This window comes from Ceratotherium simum, chromosome 5 (genome assembly GCF_057802395.1).
Source record: "Ceratotherium simum simum isolate JZ-2026a chromosome 5, ASM5780239v1, whole genome shotgun sequence".
Taxonomy (NCBI): domain Eukaryota; kingdom Metazoa; phylum Chordata; class Mammalia; order Perissodactyla; family Rhinocerotidae; genus Ceratotherium; species Ceratotherium simum.
The window spans coordinates 47429520-47444829 of NC_141904.1; the positions used below are offsets into that span (position 1 = coordinate 47429520).

Consider the following 15310-nt stretch of genomic DNA (forward strand, 5'->3'; position numbering starts at 1 on the left):
GTAATGTTTGAATTTGAACAGAAAGGGTACATTCATGTATAATTTGTATGACTTAAAATATTTAAAAGAAATGTAAGCAAGCGCTGTATATAAATAAGGTTAAGGAAAAAAGTAACCTTCTTGAACAGAGCTCTGACTTCAACCTCTGTGTCCTCTTGAGCCCTTCCATACACTGGACTCAGCATGTAGCTGACATTCTTGTGGTTCTTGAAAATTTACAAGTATTTTCATGCAGTCATTTCTTTCTTTTTTTTAGGAGATCAGCCCTGTGCTAACATCTGCCAATCCTCGTTTTTTTTTTTTCTTTTTTTTTTTTGGCTGGGGAAGACTGGCCCTGGGCTAACATCCGTGCCCATCTTCTTCCACTGTATATGGGACACCGCCACAGCATGGCTTGCCAAGCAGTGCACTGGTGCGCGCCCAGGATCCGAACCTGCGAACCCTGGGCCACCACAGCGGAGCGCGCCCACTTAACCACTTGAGCCAGCAGGCCAGCCCCCATGCAGTCATTTCATTTAATCTTCCCAATAGTCCTTTAAGGCAGATTTTTTTTTTTTTTTAACACACACCAATATCGCATATATTTGAATGTCTTTATAAGCTTATAGATATCAGGATATTACAGCATTATAAAGGGATGTGATTATGTAGCTGTATAATCTTCCCACCAATAAAAGTCTTACGATATGGCCATTATCATCCCCCATTTGCAGTTGAGGGATTTCATACTTGCTGCATGCTCTCTGGCTTGGCTAAGTCTCACAGCTCTCTCCTTGGGTCTCCTTGCCCTTTGGACCTTCTATACAATACAGGAACTGACTCAGTTGAACCCTTGGCTAAAAATATCTGCATCCTGTTTGTCTTTAAGGCAGATCTTTATTACCTCCGTTTTACAGATGAGCAAACTGGTGCTAAGAACAAGTAAGTGACTTGCCTTGGGTCATAGAATTCACTGAGAAGCAGAACTGAGATTGAAACCCAGGCCTTCCACATGTGAAGCCTGGTGCTTTTTCCACTCCGCTGCGGTGGAAAGTGGTTAATATCTGCTGATTTGACTTAATTTTCTTATCGCTTATTTATAAGGAGCCGTTTGTTCAAGCTGGGTTTACAAATGGCATTGGTCAGCCTACCTGTTTTCATGAAGGGCAGTTATCTGTATCCATCAGCTGGTAAGGTTTGTATTGCTGTTTTCTGGATGCTTCGAATCCCAACCCCACCAATTGTGTTTTCCTGTTATCTTTTCCTAGAGAGCCTTTTCATAAGCTGCTGGCCCAAGGCCTTATCAAGGGGCAGACATTCCGCCTACCATCTGGACAGTATCTACAGAGAGAGGAAGTAGATCTCACAGGTAAGAATGGCCCATTTGGGCCCATCCAGGTACTGGCAGACAACCGAGGCCAGGCCCAAGAGCCTTTGAGCAAGCAGGCGTACACCACAAGGCCTTGGCTGGGTGGAGAATCCAGGAGAGGGAGCCGCTGGCCTCTTGGTCTGAAAGCCTCGGCTTGTTCTGGGCTGGCACCCTCTGAAGGTTGGGGCTGGGGCCAGGGCTGGGGCTGGCTGTCTGCTCCTTAGCCCCATCTCTATCCAGCTTAAGTGTTTGTTCAGCTTCTGGCAGGGTTTTCATTTGTATGTAACATGGAGTTAACTCAGGTATCACCTCCTGTCCTAGCCCGTGTTTGACAGCCCATGGCAGGGACAGAGCCCCCAGACCTAAGAGACATTCTTCCAAGACTGGGGTGCTTCCAGCCTTTCTCCCCAGTGGTCTAGAGGCGCATTTCAGAACCTCGGGGGCCACCACTGTACTCCCGGAGCAGCCCCGTCTGGCGCTGCCCTGGTGGAAGACCTCTCCCTGATTCCCTGGACGTCCCCTTCTCCCAGCTTTCCCAGGCCTTTTCCTTCCACTCTGTTTTCACTCATCCTCAAAGGTACTAGTTCCTCCTGCTGGATCTTTAGGGGGCATGATGAGGATGGGTCATGTGCACCTGGCATACAAATAACATGTTAGAAAATGGGGAGAGGCGTGTCCATGGAGGCAGCTGTGAGAAACCCCCAGCACTCTGGCCATTACATTTAGAAAAACCAGTACACAATGGGTGAGATGAGGTAAACCCAACAGCCCCTTAAATGGTAGGCAGCTTCCCAAGCCAAACACTAGAGAGAAGGTTAGGTGGAAGCAGTCAATGGAATTACCTAATTAATGCAGTAATATATCAGACTTTGGAATAGCCACTCTGGTCCATGGGAGAAAAAGAAGCTGGAGAAGCAGAAATTGGCATTGTTTCTCCAACACAGACCAGAGGGGAAAGGAGCTAAATCCCGGGGGCATGTACATTTCACCTGGTAGTGAAGTGCTCTCTGTGTCATGGGCAAGGCTGCCACATATAGCTGTGCAGTTTGTGCACTGCACAAAGACACCCAGCCAGGGGGTAAGCAGGGCTCTAAATCCAGCCACTTGCCAAACTCAACACCTCAGGGCCACATCTACCAGGAGAGGGCACCTTCTTCTAACTTCTCAATTTCTCTGCGCAGAAAGATGCCTTTTTCCTAATTTGCACAACAGTGCTATAGAGGCTAGCTGCAGCCTGGAGAGGGTGTGTAGCGTAGTGGGGGCAGTAGTTCCCTGAGCCCCACCACAGCCAGGATAAAACATCTTCCAGGACTTCAGTCTCCCTTTGCTCTGATGTCATGGGGCCAGGCAGTGTTGTAGACATCCTTTCCCTTCCCACGCAGACTCGCACCCTGGGCAAGAATACTTGGATCCGCACAGGCAGGCCTCCATCTACTTAGTGAGTGAGCCTCTCATGAACTCTGGACTTGGCTTTTAGGTATATATGCCGTCCCTTGGGAGTTTGGTTGCTGTTGGAGTCAGAGATTATTTAGCTGGAAGGAGTGGAAATCCACCCAAAGGCAGATTTAGCACAAGGATTAGGGATGTCACCCAAACCCAGCTTTGGGAGATGTTCACAGGCCTCACGGCGTGGAGGGAGTCACCAGGCCACGCCTTTCTCCTCTTTCTCAAGCCTCTAGTTCCTCTTCTTGCTTCTCTCTGTTCTTCTGCCCTGTTCTTCCTCTGCCAGGCTTGGATTCTGCTCTCCCCTAATTCAGTTTACAGAGTGACCTTGGGGAGCCACAATGCCAAGTCTTGCCCCATCTCTCTATGACCTTACAGTTCCAGTGCCCAACATCATCAAAACAGAGTTTCTGTCTCTAGTTCCATTTCCTGAGAAAGAGACTAAACCTGGTCAGATGTCCTTCCTGGTCCTTGTCACTGGAGCTTGGCAACAAGGTCACTTCATCCAAACATGGCCATTTAAGGCCTCCGCCTTCAGCACCATCTGGACCAATGGTGTGTGGGTGAAGAGGAGACACTTCCAAAGAACGCGGTGTAGCAAGCCGGCACCGCAAGGGGACGCACATTTCATGTGATCCCAGTGAGTTAACTCCATGGGCCCTGATGATGCCAGACCATTTTTTGGTGACTACGACATGGACAGGGGACCAGGCCTCGAAGTGAAGAGACCTCTCGGGTGTTTTGTTGCTCTGAGACCCTGATGGGTCAGCTGCCAGCTTCCAGAGGAGACCCTGAATCCATAAAGAAAATAGCAATATGTGCGAGCCTTTCTTATCCTTTTTTCCCTTCCTCTTTTTGTATATAAGTAATTTACTTTTATAAAGGGAGGAAATTTCTTCGTCTTATTTTGTGGTTGAGAAAAAGCTGGCACAGACCATTATAACTGTACTGTATATTCATGAAAGGAAGATTTGTGGTGGGACGTGGGCCTCATTTATTTGAAAACAAAAGCATTTTTTGTGATATAACATAGAAGGAGAGAAAGAGGCATGTTAATTGAATTAGTGAGATTCTCCAAATGGACACTTGAACTTGCTCACCCAGTATTTTCTTGTTGAATATATTTTTATAGAACCTATTCAGAATCACACATACCATACCTGTGTATATTATTTTGGTGTCTAGGTTCTGTTCCTGTTCATGCAAAAACGAAAGAGAAGCTAGAGGTGACATGGGAGAAGATGAGCAAGTCCAAACACAACGGGGTGGACCCCGAGGAGGTGGTCGAGCAGTACGGCATCGACACCATCCGGCTCTACATCCTTTTCGCTGCCCCTCCTGAGAAGGATATCTTGTGGGATGTGAAGAGTAAGTCACCTTCCTCGTCCTGGCCTGCCTCCTTTGTGATCTGCCTCGGATGCTGGAGGAATTCGGGGAAGGAAATGTCTTTGCTGAAGACACTAGTAGAGGATTCCAGGAATCAGTTCCATGAAGCAAGTAGTAGTTTGTCCAACCTCCTGTACCATTCTTAGACCGGTGTTCTCAGATGTCAAGGAGCCTCAGAATCATTTGGGGACCTCATTGTGCTTGCAGATTCCCAGTCCTCACCCCTGACCTGCTGACACGGCCCCCAGCATGGGGCCCAGGAGCCGGCCTTTAACGAGTCTGTGGTGTTCTGATGCAGGTTCTATGAGGACCCCACCTTGAGAACATTTCCATGGAGATAGACCGGCTTCCGTGCTACTCCTAGGCCCACTGTGCTCCTCTCTTGATCTACCCAGGAAGGTTTTTTCTAGAACAGTGTCATCACCCCTTACCCATCCAGAAAACCCCTCCTGGGGCCTGGTCCTGATATTACCTGTGACCTCTTCAGTCACCCACAGCAGCCTCCAGAGCCCCCTGAGGGGATATTCTTCTCTCCAAGGTTGTTTAGATCTAAAATGGTGTGAGGTAAAATCATCTTGGGTACCTGGATATCCTAGAATAACCTGTCCAACAGTCATTCGCTTTTCCTTCGTGTGGTCTGCCCCAAGTCGTATTATGGGAAGAAGAAATCAGATGCCTGGAATCACCATTTATTTTGATGTACCATGTCTAAAGAGAGTTGTGATCACAGACGCCAGCTCTAGAACCAGCTGCGTTAGAGTTGCGGGGCTTAGAAAGCACGGACGTTCACGCACAGTTTCTGGTTCCCCACCCTCTCTGAGGGACGGACTCCAGGAATGTGTTTCTAACAAGCCTTCCAGAAGGCCGTGCTGTGCATCCAGGCTTGAGAATGCCTAGTCCAGAGACCAAAGAGTAAAAGACCTGGCCTGGCCCTAATTTGGCTAGCCATGTGACCCAGGGTCACGAGATGAAGCCATTCACCTTCCGCAGAAGATCAGATTAGCAACTAGATTTGATGAATGTGTTAGAAATACGTAATACACACCCATCTAGTGAGGGCAGGGATTGTGTTAAAGCACCTCATGCTTTACAGCAGCACAGCTCCAAATGTGGTCTGCAGACCGCTGCTGCTGCGTGTTACACGCGTGCTGCTGCATGTTACACGCGTGCTGCTGCATGTTACACGCGTGCTACTGCATGAGATGAGGAACTTGCACCAGTGTAAGTCAACTGTGTTTCTAAGCACACTGTTAGTTCCATGGACATTTTCGTCACAGCAAGCTTTCTTGATCAAGGAGGCAGCGCACTGATGCACATCCTGGCCCAAACTTCTAAGCTTATCATGGGCCAGTGACAGTTGGTGGGCAGCACTTTGCGTAGTCCTGCCATCCAGTGCTCTGAATATCTGGGGCTCTAGGATATGGTGACTCAGTCCTGGTCTGAGTGCCCAGGCACTGGAAGCCAAGGAGGAGCCTTCAACCTGTCCTTGGGGAGATCCATCAGGGCACAATGAAGGGTCTCTTCAATTCACAGTTGCTTCTCTTGCTTACGGATAACCCAGTCAGTCATCCTCATGTCTCTCTCTCTGTCTCTCTCTCATTCACCGACACTCAACTCAGCCGATGCTCTCCCCGGGGTGCTGAGATGGCAGCAGCGTCTGTGGTGCTTGGCAACCCGATTCGTTGAGGCCAGGGCTTCTGGGAAGGCTCCCAGGCCTCAGCTGCTGAGTAACGAGGAGAAAGCCGAGGCCAGGAAGCTCTGGGAGTACAAGAACTCGGTCATCTCTCAGGTCAGACACTTTCCAGGGGCCACTGGTTGATTCTGTAACTGAGCGCCCGTGGTCTGTGTGTCCCACCTTGCCTTGGGGTGGCCACTGGGGGTCTTCTTCCTTCCTTATTTGGGTGGCCCCACTTGCCTTGATTAATTGATCTGACTGCTTTGGGTATTTCACCAAGGTGGAGCAACAGTACAAACGTTCTAATGGAAAGAGATGCTCGCAGGACATGGCTCCCTCTAGTAATGTCTCCCATTTGTCTGTCCCAGATCTCAGGAAGCCATCCACCTTCCATGTTTCCATACTTGGAAACATGGACAGAGAACCAAATTCAGGATCAGACTGATGACACACTACATTCTTTATATTAACAGAAACAGAATCTTAGTGTTGAAAGTGGCATGAAGAGACTTCCTCAGCCTCCTCTTTTTACAGATGGGTACAGAGATGAGGCACAGAAAGGTTAAATGTCTTGCAGAAAGTCACACATCTAGTGAGGAACTGAGCAGAGACTAGAATCCAGGTTCCCTGATGCTCAGCATGGCAGGGACTTTCTCCGCTCGGTTACTTTCTTACACAATACCCGTGTGAGTTATTGTGGGTTAATTTTTGCAAATAAATGATTTGTTCATGTTACTTTCTTAGAAAATAGTATATTATTGTCTAAATCCTTTTAAAAGATTCTTCACTGATAACAAATCCCTTTAAATTTTTTTCTAGAAGTCCACTATAATACAGTGACATTTGCCTTTTTAAGAACTTTGTGAGGGGGCCGGCCCGGTGGCGCAAGCAGTTAAGTGCGGCCCGGGGTTTGCTGGTTCGGATCCTGGGCGCACACCGACGCACTGCATGTCAGGCCATGCTGTGGCGGCATCCCATATAAAGTGGAGGAAGATGGGCGTGGATGTTAGCCCAGGGCCAGTCTTCCTCAGCGAAAAAAGAGGAGGATTGGCAGATGTTAGCTCAGGGCTAATCTTCCTCACAAAAAAAAAAAAGAAGAAGAACTTTGTGGAAAAAAATGTCATATGTCTTTGAAGGAAGGCGTTTAGAAAATCTGAAGCCATTTTTTGATGGGTACCAGATATCCCAAGTGCTCCTTAGGCTGAAATTTTTTTTTTTTTTAAAGATGTGCTGATTCAAACTTGTAAAGTCAGCCAAGGTCACTTATCTGGACTCTAACTGATGACATTGAAGGAGCAGGGTCTTTCCTCTCTGGTTGGTACAACCTGAAGTGGCCCTGGGTTCAGCATGGTCTCATCTGGTGACACTTCTTCAGCTTTATTTCTGTCCTCTGTACTCTGATGTGGAGAAATAGAGCTCACGGAATTGAAGTCGGTGAACTGAGCGGTGCCTGAAGGATTGTTTTCATACCACGTATTTCCTCTCTGGATTTGGCAAATTCTTCTCTTCTGTCACATAATAGAATTGAGTTATTGCAACAAGTTGGGAACTCTTCACGTCTTAAAGATGTGTTATTTTTCTGTATTCTTGCCCCGGTCAAAATTGAAAAGCGCACACACAGGAGAAAGCTGACAAATCATATTAGTGTTCTCATGTGGACTCCGCCTTTGAAAATGTAAAGCTAACCTTATCCCATGTGCTAATAATCCCCCTTGTGGATTCAAGTCACAGAACCACCAGAAGAGACGGCCTTCACCCCGTCTCCTGGGTACTGTTGTTTGATGTTTGCTCATCAGTGGCTCCTGCCTCCTGCAGTGTTTTCTTGAGCACCTGCTCTGGGAACCAACACTGTCCCAGATATAGGGGAAGAGGGACAGTCTCAAATAGTGGAAACAATACTGACCTTGATTTTAAAAATCTTTGTGCTGGTGAAACATTGTAGTTATTACAGACAGTCCCTGATTTACGATGGTTCGACTTATGATTTTTCGACTTTACAATGGTGCAAAAGTGATACACATTCAGTAGAAACTGTATTTAGAATTTTGAATTTTGATCTTCTCCTGGGCTAGCGATATGCAGTATGATACACCCCCGTGATGCTGGGCAGGGCAGTGAGCTGCAGCTCCCAGTCAGCCACGTGATCACACGATCACGAGGGAAAACACTGATACACTGACAGCCATTCTGTACCCATACAGCCATTCTGTTTTTCACTTTCAGCACAGTATTCAATAAATTACATGAGATATTCAATACTTTAGTATAAAATAGGCTTTGTGTTAGATGATTTTGCCCAACTGTAGACTAATGTAAGTGTTCTGAGCAAGTTTAAGGTAGGCTAGGCTAAGCTATGGTGTTCTGTAGGTTAGGTATATTATTTTTTTTTTTTTTTTTTTTTTTTAGAAATGTTTTATAGAGTCAATTCTTTTTTTTTTTTTAAAGATTTTATTTATTTATTTTTCCCCCCAAATCCCCAGTAGATAGTTGTATGTCATAGCTGCACATTCTTCTAGTTGCTGTATGTGGGACGCAGCCTCAGCGTGGCCGGAGAAGCTGTGTCAGTGCGCGCCTGGGATCCGACCCCGGGCCGCCAGCAGCAGAGCGCACGCACTTAACCACTAAGCCACAGGGCCGGCCCATAGGTTAGGTATATTAAATGCATTTTCGACTTATGATATTTTCAACTTACAATGGGTTTATCAGGACATAACCGCATCATGAGTCAAGGAAGATCTGTATTTGAGATAGTGAATACATTTATAAATTCCTAGGATTGCATTCAGTTTCACATTTTTTGGATAATTCGGTTTTTTTGTGGAAAGCTTAAAGGAATTTTGAAGAAAATGAATAATTCAACTTTTACTAATAGGTGACTGCCCACTTCACAGAAGACTTCTCACTGAATTCTGCAATTTCTCATCTGATGGGACTCAGCAGTGCCCTCTTGGTAAGTGGCCTGTCTGTCCTCATTGGCTGGTAGCAGAGGAGGGAGGGTGGCTTCCAGCCACGTGGTGAGGTGGCCTGCAGGATCCCAGGTCAGGGACAGCAAGCAGCACCACAGCATCGCCTCCTCGGTGTGGCTCTGTTATCTTAAAGAAGCATTTTTTCCATAGTCACAACCTAGTTGTATAGCTGGAAGTTTCTTGAAGATTGTCTGGCCTGAACCCCCTCCCGCTCTACCCCCATATTTTGCAGATGAAGACACTGAGACCCAGGGAGGTTAGATGACGTGTCTGGTTGATAAGTGATGAATTCAGGAGCAAACTCGGGCCCCCCTGTCTTCTAGCTCTGCTCTTCATCTCTCACAGATCATCACATGATCTGTGATGCTGCCTTGGCATCTTTAACATTGTACATTCATTTAACCTAGAGGGATCAGATTTGTTCTCGCTGAAAACAAAAGCCAGCCTTCCAGTAGAGACTCATCTTCTTGGTGCAGGTGACTGTTGTTCCTCTTGCCAGGGGAAGGATCTGTCAACAAATGAGCTTGGGCAAGTGGTTATCTGTTTGGACACAAAAAACAAAAATGTGTGTTCAAACTATTAACAAATGCTTTTTGTAATGAAACCCTCTCCAAACTTTAAGAACAATGGAAGAAATTTACATAAAACTTAGCATTTTCAGTATACTAAAACATGCCATATTAAAAGATAGATCCAAACTAAGGAAAACATTTATAATAAATTCGTCAGACAAAGGCTTAAATCTCTAATATATAAAGAGCTATTAGGTATTAATATAAAAATAGTTAACCTAGAAATCGTCAAAGGATATAAAAGGATAATTCACAGAAGATAAGATAGAAATAGCCAATAAACTTGTGGAGGAAAAAAACCTGCCTCACTCACTAAGTATCATGAAATGCAAATTAAAAATGAGATGCTATTTTTTTACTCGTTAAAATTGCAGAGAGTTTTTAGTATAACTCTTCTCCATGCTCTTGCAAGGGCAGTGAGACAGGTCCTCAGGCACCAGTGATGGGCGTGTTTGGTGTAACCTCACCAGGAAGCACCCCAGCTGAGGTCGGTAGGTAGCCCTGGGATTGTTTATATCCTCTGACCATTGGCAGGGGTGTTCATTGGCAGATGATTTATAATCACAGAGACTTGGAAGCCCAAATGTCCTCCAATGGGGAAATGGTGAAATGATTTATGTCATATCAATAAGAAGGAAATGTGCCACCACCATTAACATCATGTCTTCCAAGAAAACTTAATGTCAGAAACTGTTCATGACATAACGTTAAGTAAAAACAGAACATAAAAGTGTCCATATGGTAAAACCTCCAATCATGAAAATGTTTTGCGTTTGAGTGTGTATATTCACATATTTTTGCATTTTTGGAGAGTGGAATAAAATACACTTGTTTTTTTCTGGGTGGTACAATTATGAGTGGTTTTATATTTCCAAAATTTTCTGTGCTGAGTGTGTGTAATTTTTTTAATCATGAAAAAGAGGCAAATATTATAGAAAAATTAAATTAAAAAATAAAGTTTCTGCTCCTTGGCAGCTAGTTCCGTCCACAGCCCTTCCGGTCAACTTTCTTTGTACCCTTACCCGTGAAGTTTTTATTGTAACTTCCTTGGGGTGCCTTGAGAACTGCCGGCCTCCATGAGATCCTTGAGCAACATTTTTCCTTCCTGGCCATTCTTTGACTCACACCCAGCTGCGCTGACCACCCTCCCTCCCCACCAGCCCCTGTGGCATCCTTGATTCATTTGTCCATTTCTTCTCCAACTGTCTGTAAGCTCCTTGAGGGCAGAGACTGTGCCCTTCTGGACGTTTTATCCCTAAAGCCTGGCGTGTAGTAGGTACCCCGTAAATTGAATGGGTGTGGCTGGGTTAACTGGCTATACCTCAGGGAGAAACTGAGTTTTTGCAGTAACTGGCAACACTGTTTAAGAGAATGGGGACCCCTGAGATCCCTGAGTTGGGCAGGAGGACCCCTGCTGTGGGGGTTCCACATTGCAAAACCTTTGAGCAAGTCTCTGCATTTGGTCCTGCAGCACACAGGAAACCTGGCAGCGTGGTTGAGTGTAACTCAGAATGAAGAGCAGCTGGATTCTCATCGGGGCTCTGTCAGTTGGTTAACCGTGTACCCAGGGGCAGATTCCCCTCCTTCTCTGATCCTTAGCTGCTTCATCTGCCAAATGGGATAAAAATATCACCCTCAAAGGGTAGTTGTGAGAACTGAGTTAGCATGAGACAGAGGGCGCAGTAAATGCTCAGTTCATAGTAAGATGTTTGTTGCTGCTGCTGCAGCTATTTTTAATACTCGGAGTCAATGGGGAAAGTTCTTTGTCCAGAGCAACATGGATGGTAACAAGGGTCTCTTCCTCCCTGCTTGTGTCTCTGGGCCACAGCCATGTTGTGCCCTTTCTCACCTCTGCTTGTTTTGCCCGCCTCGGTATTCTTACACTGTTGTTCTTCTCTCTGCCTCAGCAAGCTCCTCAGAGAGTTGTTCTCCACAGCCCCGAGTTTGAAGACGCTCTGTGTGCCCTGATTGTGATGGCTGCCCCGATGGCCCCTCACGTAACCTCGGAGCTCTGGGCAGGTAGGTGGGGAGCCCTTGTTTGCCCAGTTTCTCTAACCAGGATGTGCTCGAGCCTCTCGTTGAACATTATTCAGGACATAGACGTCCTCAGCCATGGGGTCCAGGTTTGGCATCTACACTCGGGACCTCTCTGTCTTATACTCTGAATGGTGGCACTTTTTCAACGTGGTCACCCCTGTTGAAAGGAGACACTTCCCCACTTTGGAACAGTGTGCCCGGACTAATGTGAATATTGATGTCACTACAGAACATTCTTTCTCGTAGTTCAGCCTCCTGGTATCCACATAGCATGACCCCATATTATCTTTTTAAGGTGGAAACTCATGTTTAGTCCCACTTGACAGATGGAGAAAAGGGCACCTGGAATAACATTGCAGATCTAAAATTGACTCATTTAGACTGTGATTCAGTCCTCTCCACCAAACCATTATCCTAAAGTAGGCACTGAGCAGGTCTGACTCACTTGGGTTAAATGTGGCCTCTGCCCCACCCCATCCTTGGCGATCTTAATTCTGGGGCTCTGGGAGGTGGCCAGAGAATCTTTGTTTTAGCCAGCTCCTGGGTGGTTCTGATGCACAGGCAAGTGGGGGACTGTGGCCCTCAACTGTAAGACCTGGCTCTCAGATGACAGCCTACAACGGGACTTCACTGTGCTTCCTCTCTTAGGGCAGCCTCTTGAAAACAATTTACAGGGCTCGTTGGTGATTCTAAAAAGCCATCGCTAGAAATACCTATGTCCTTCCTTTTGAGAAATAATTTAAACATTCTTTACATTAAACTATTGGCTTTAACTGTTAATTCTTTCTTTTCCTTTTTCTCATCTCTACTTTTTGTTTTACTATATTTTACTACGGAACTACTTTTTTAAATGGTATGAGGTTTATAGTCTCTTCCTTTGTTAGAAGAAAAAGAATATAATTCATTTGCCATTAAATCATTTTGCCCAAATTATTCTCAGTCCTGTTAAGAAAGCTAGTGCGGTGTTGGAGTGTTTCACTGCAGCGCCGTGGGTTCTAGATCCTGGCAGGTGCAGAAGGGTGATTGCTTTCCCGTGTCCCCAGCAGTTGGCCCAGTGTGGAAATAGAATGAAGTGAGAAGATGCTGTGCAGGAGGACTTGATGATGGCTGTACTGGGCCTGGTTCTCCAAACCTAGTATCCAGTGGTCTCCCGTGACTTCTGTGGTCGTGTTAGAGGAGCTTGCAAGAGACAGGCAGCCTAGAACCCTGCATTTACATAATGCTTTTATCTGGGGGCCTCTGAGAAGTAGCAAACCTCACAGCAACCCTTCCCGAACATCTCAACCAAAAGCCATGAGATGTTATATGGATAGCATCAATTCATCAAATAAGTACCGTTCACCACTGACTCTATACAAAAAAGTCATTGAATAGAAGCTCCCTGTTAAAGTCTTTCAAAGATTAAAGCGAGGTGAAAAGACAAGGAACTGCAAGAAGGAAGTGATGACATTTGTGCTTCCAAGTAAGAGGAGAGAAGGGGTGTCTTTACTGGCTCAAAATAAGGAGAAAGCCCTTGTTGGATATGTGGTTCTTTTATGAATTTTTGAGCCCTATGACAGCTGGCCCACATCTCTTTCGCCTCCATTGTACCCCCCAGGCCTGCCACAGTACCTGGCACTCAATAAGAGGCTGGATACACACTGAAAAGGACCCTCTTTTCAAAAAATGATTCTATTCATTGCTAGTGTCTATATCAATCTGGTTACTTGATTCTTTTTTTTTTTTTCCTGTGAGGAAGATCAGCCCTGTCTAACATCTGCCAATCCTACTCTTTTTTTTTGCTGAGGAAGACTGGCCCTGGGCTAACATCCGTGCCCATCTTCCTCCACTTTATATGGGACGCTGCCACAGCCTGGTTTGCCAAACAGTGCGTCAGTGCACACCCGGGATCCGAACCGGCGAACCCCAGGCCACCGCAGCTGAGCGCGCGCACTTAACCACTTGCGCCACCTGGCCGGCCCTACTTGATTCTTTTAAACCTAGAGGCCTTATTGCCTTTGTAAACTTAAACATTTAGAGCTGTCTTAATAATAAGTCATTTTTTGCTTTGGATTTTTCAATTATTTCAGAAGTGATACATGTTAATTATAGAAAATAATAAAGGAATGATGAGTCTCCTTTTTATAAAATCTTCTGCAATAGACCTCAATCCTCCCTTAGATTTGGGCTTTAAGGGTGTTGAGCAAGTTTAGGTAAGGGTTTAGAAAAGTCCATTTCTACTTCAGTGGGTCCAGCCCCTAGAACTCTCCCCACATGAGGAGAACTGCGGCCCAGAGAGAGTCGGGGACCTCACATTGTTCTCAAGTTGGGATTGGGTCAAACATAGAGGAATAGACAAGTGATGTGATTGGGCTCCTAAGGGGTCATGCATGAGCGAGTCTTCAGACATTTCTAGAAGTAGTCCATCTGAAATGCATTTGACTTGGCAGTTCCACTTATATAAAAGATCTCTCCTAACTAAACTTACTGATGTGGTGTCACAGAAAAGAAATGTGGGCTAATCGGTGAGGGAACCAAGAGTCACAGTGTAAGGTTGGGTGATGAGAAGAATTTAAAGATTGTTTGAAATTTCTGCAACCGAAGTAGTCTTATGACTGGAAATTGTGGTAGGATTTTTAGTTGGCAGAGTAGTGCCCATATCCATCAGAAAGGTTTGTTTATGTCCTTCTATTTTAAAAGGTAGTTCTTTGTTTTAAGGGAGTTGTTGGAAATTGGGCACTACAGCCTCTCTCAGAGTTGCTTCATAATTCCTCAGGAAGAGGAGGGAGCATTATTTCCTTTTATTTTCTAGCTAAGATGAGACAGTTATTTTCCAGTGTCCCCTTTTTTACAATATCAGCAAGTCGCCTCCGTCAAAAGGGAAGTGTTTTTCATCCCTTAAGGAAAAGGAGGGGGCAGTCTGGTGGCGTAGTGCTTAAGTGTCCGTGCTCCGCTGCGGCGGCCCGGGGTTCGGATCCCAGGCGCGCACCGACGCACTGCTTGTCAAGCCATGCTGTGGCGGCGTCCCATATAAAGTGGAGGAAGATGGGCATGGATGTTAGCCCAGGGCCAGTCTTCCTCAGCAAAAAGAGGAGGATTGGCAGGTGTTAGCTCAGGGCTGATCTTCCACACAAAAAAAGAAAAGGAAAAGGAGGACCTGTTTACTTGCTGTCATTGTAAAGCCGTGAGCTTAATTTGGATTTTAGCCTTTTTGGTATCTAATGCCTCTTTAAAATGTTTAGCCAAATGCTGAAGTTCATGCAGTGCAGTGATTTACCAGCCAAAATTTTACGTACCATATCTACGATTTTTGGCTTTAAATATCCACCCAAAAAATGGAAAGGGCATTGGAAATGTCCACAATGTCCACATCAGGAACGAATCCTGAAAACTGTCTAAAGATGCTGATAGGTCTGTCTCTGAAGTCTCTCATGGATTTATTCTTTGCTGCTTGAAAGATTGAATCAAAGTCCAGTTTGCTTTAACAGGAAAAATCTGTGGTATAGGTCCCAAAGATCTTGCTTTAAGGTATTCTGATTGAGTAAAAATGTATTTCATTATGTTTTAAGTCACTTTCTAGGGCTTTCCAATTAGCCTTTTCTAAACAAGATTTTGCATCTCCTGGCCCCTGGAACAGGTGGATTCGTTGGTAGAGGTCGGAGAGCCTGGGCTAGGTGTGTCTAAGACAAGTCTAAATTCTTTAATGAATTTGTCTTTTCCCGTTCTGGGATTTGAGAAGTCCCTAAGAACAGCATGGAGATCTGAACACGACGAGGGATTGAAATCTACACGCCAGGCAGTGACAGGGTCCCCCTTAGGAGGGTTTGCAATGTAAGTGACAATGAGGTAGTGATTTAGAAGAAGAGGGAGTGATTATAAGGACTTCATGAGTGTTGAACAAAGT

At 45.6% G+C, this 15310-nt stretch overlaps 1 protein-coding gene across 2 annotated transcripts in view; it reads left to right on the plus strand.

Moving 5' to 3' along the window:
- LARS2 (leucyl-tRNA synthetase 2, mitochondrial) overlaps positions 1–15310 on the plus strand; it is a 173494-nt gene that overhangs the window by 141881 nt on the left and 16303 nt on the right. For both annotated transcript variants that reach the window (XM_014791286.2, XM_087430848.1), the window contains exons 15-19: positions 1248–1348; positions 3977–4159; positions 5797–5966; positions 8725–8802; positions 11298–11409. In XM_014791286.2, coding sequence (XP_014646772.1) covers positions 1248–1348; positions 3977–4159; positions 5797–5966; positions 8725–8802; positions 11298–11409 — 644 coding nt within the window. The remainder of the gene's footprint in view (positions 1–1247; positions 1349–3976; positions 4160–5796; positions 5967–8724; positions 8803–11297; positions 11410–15310) is intronic.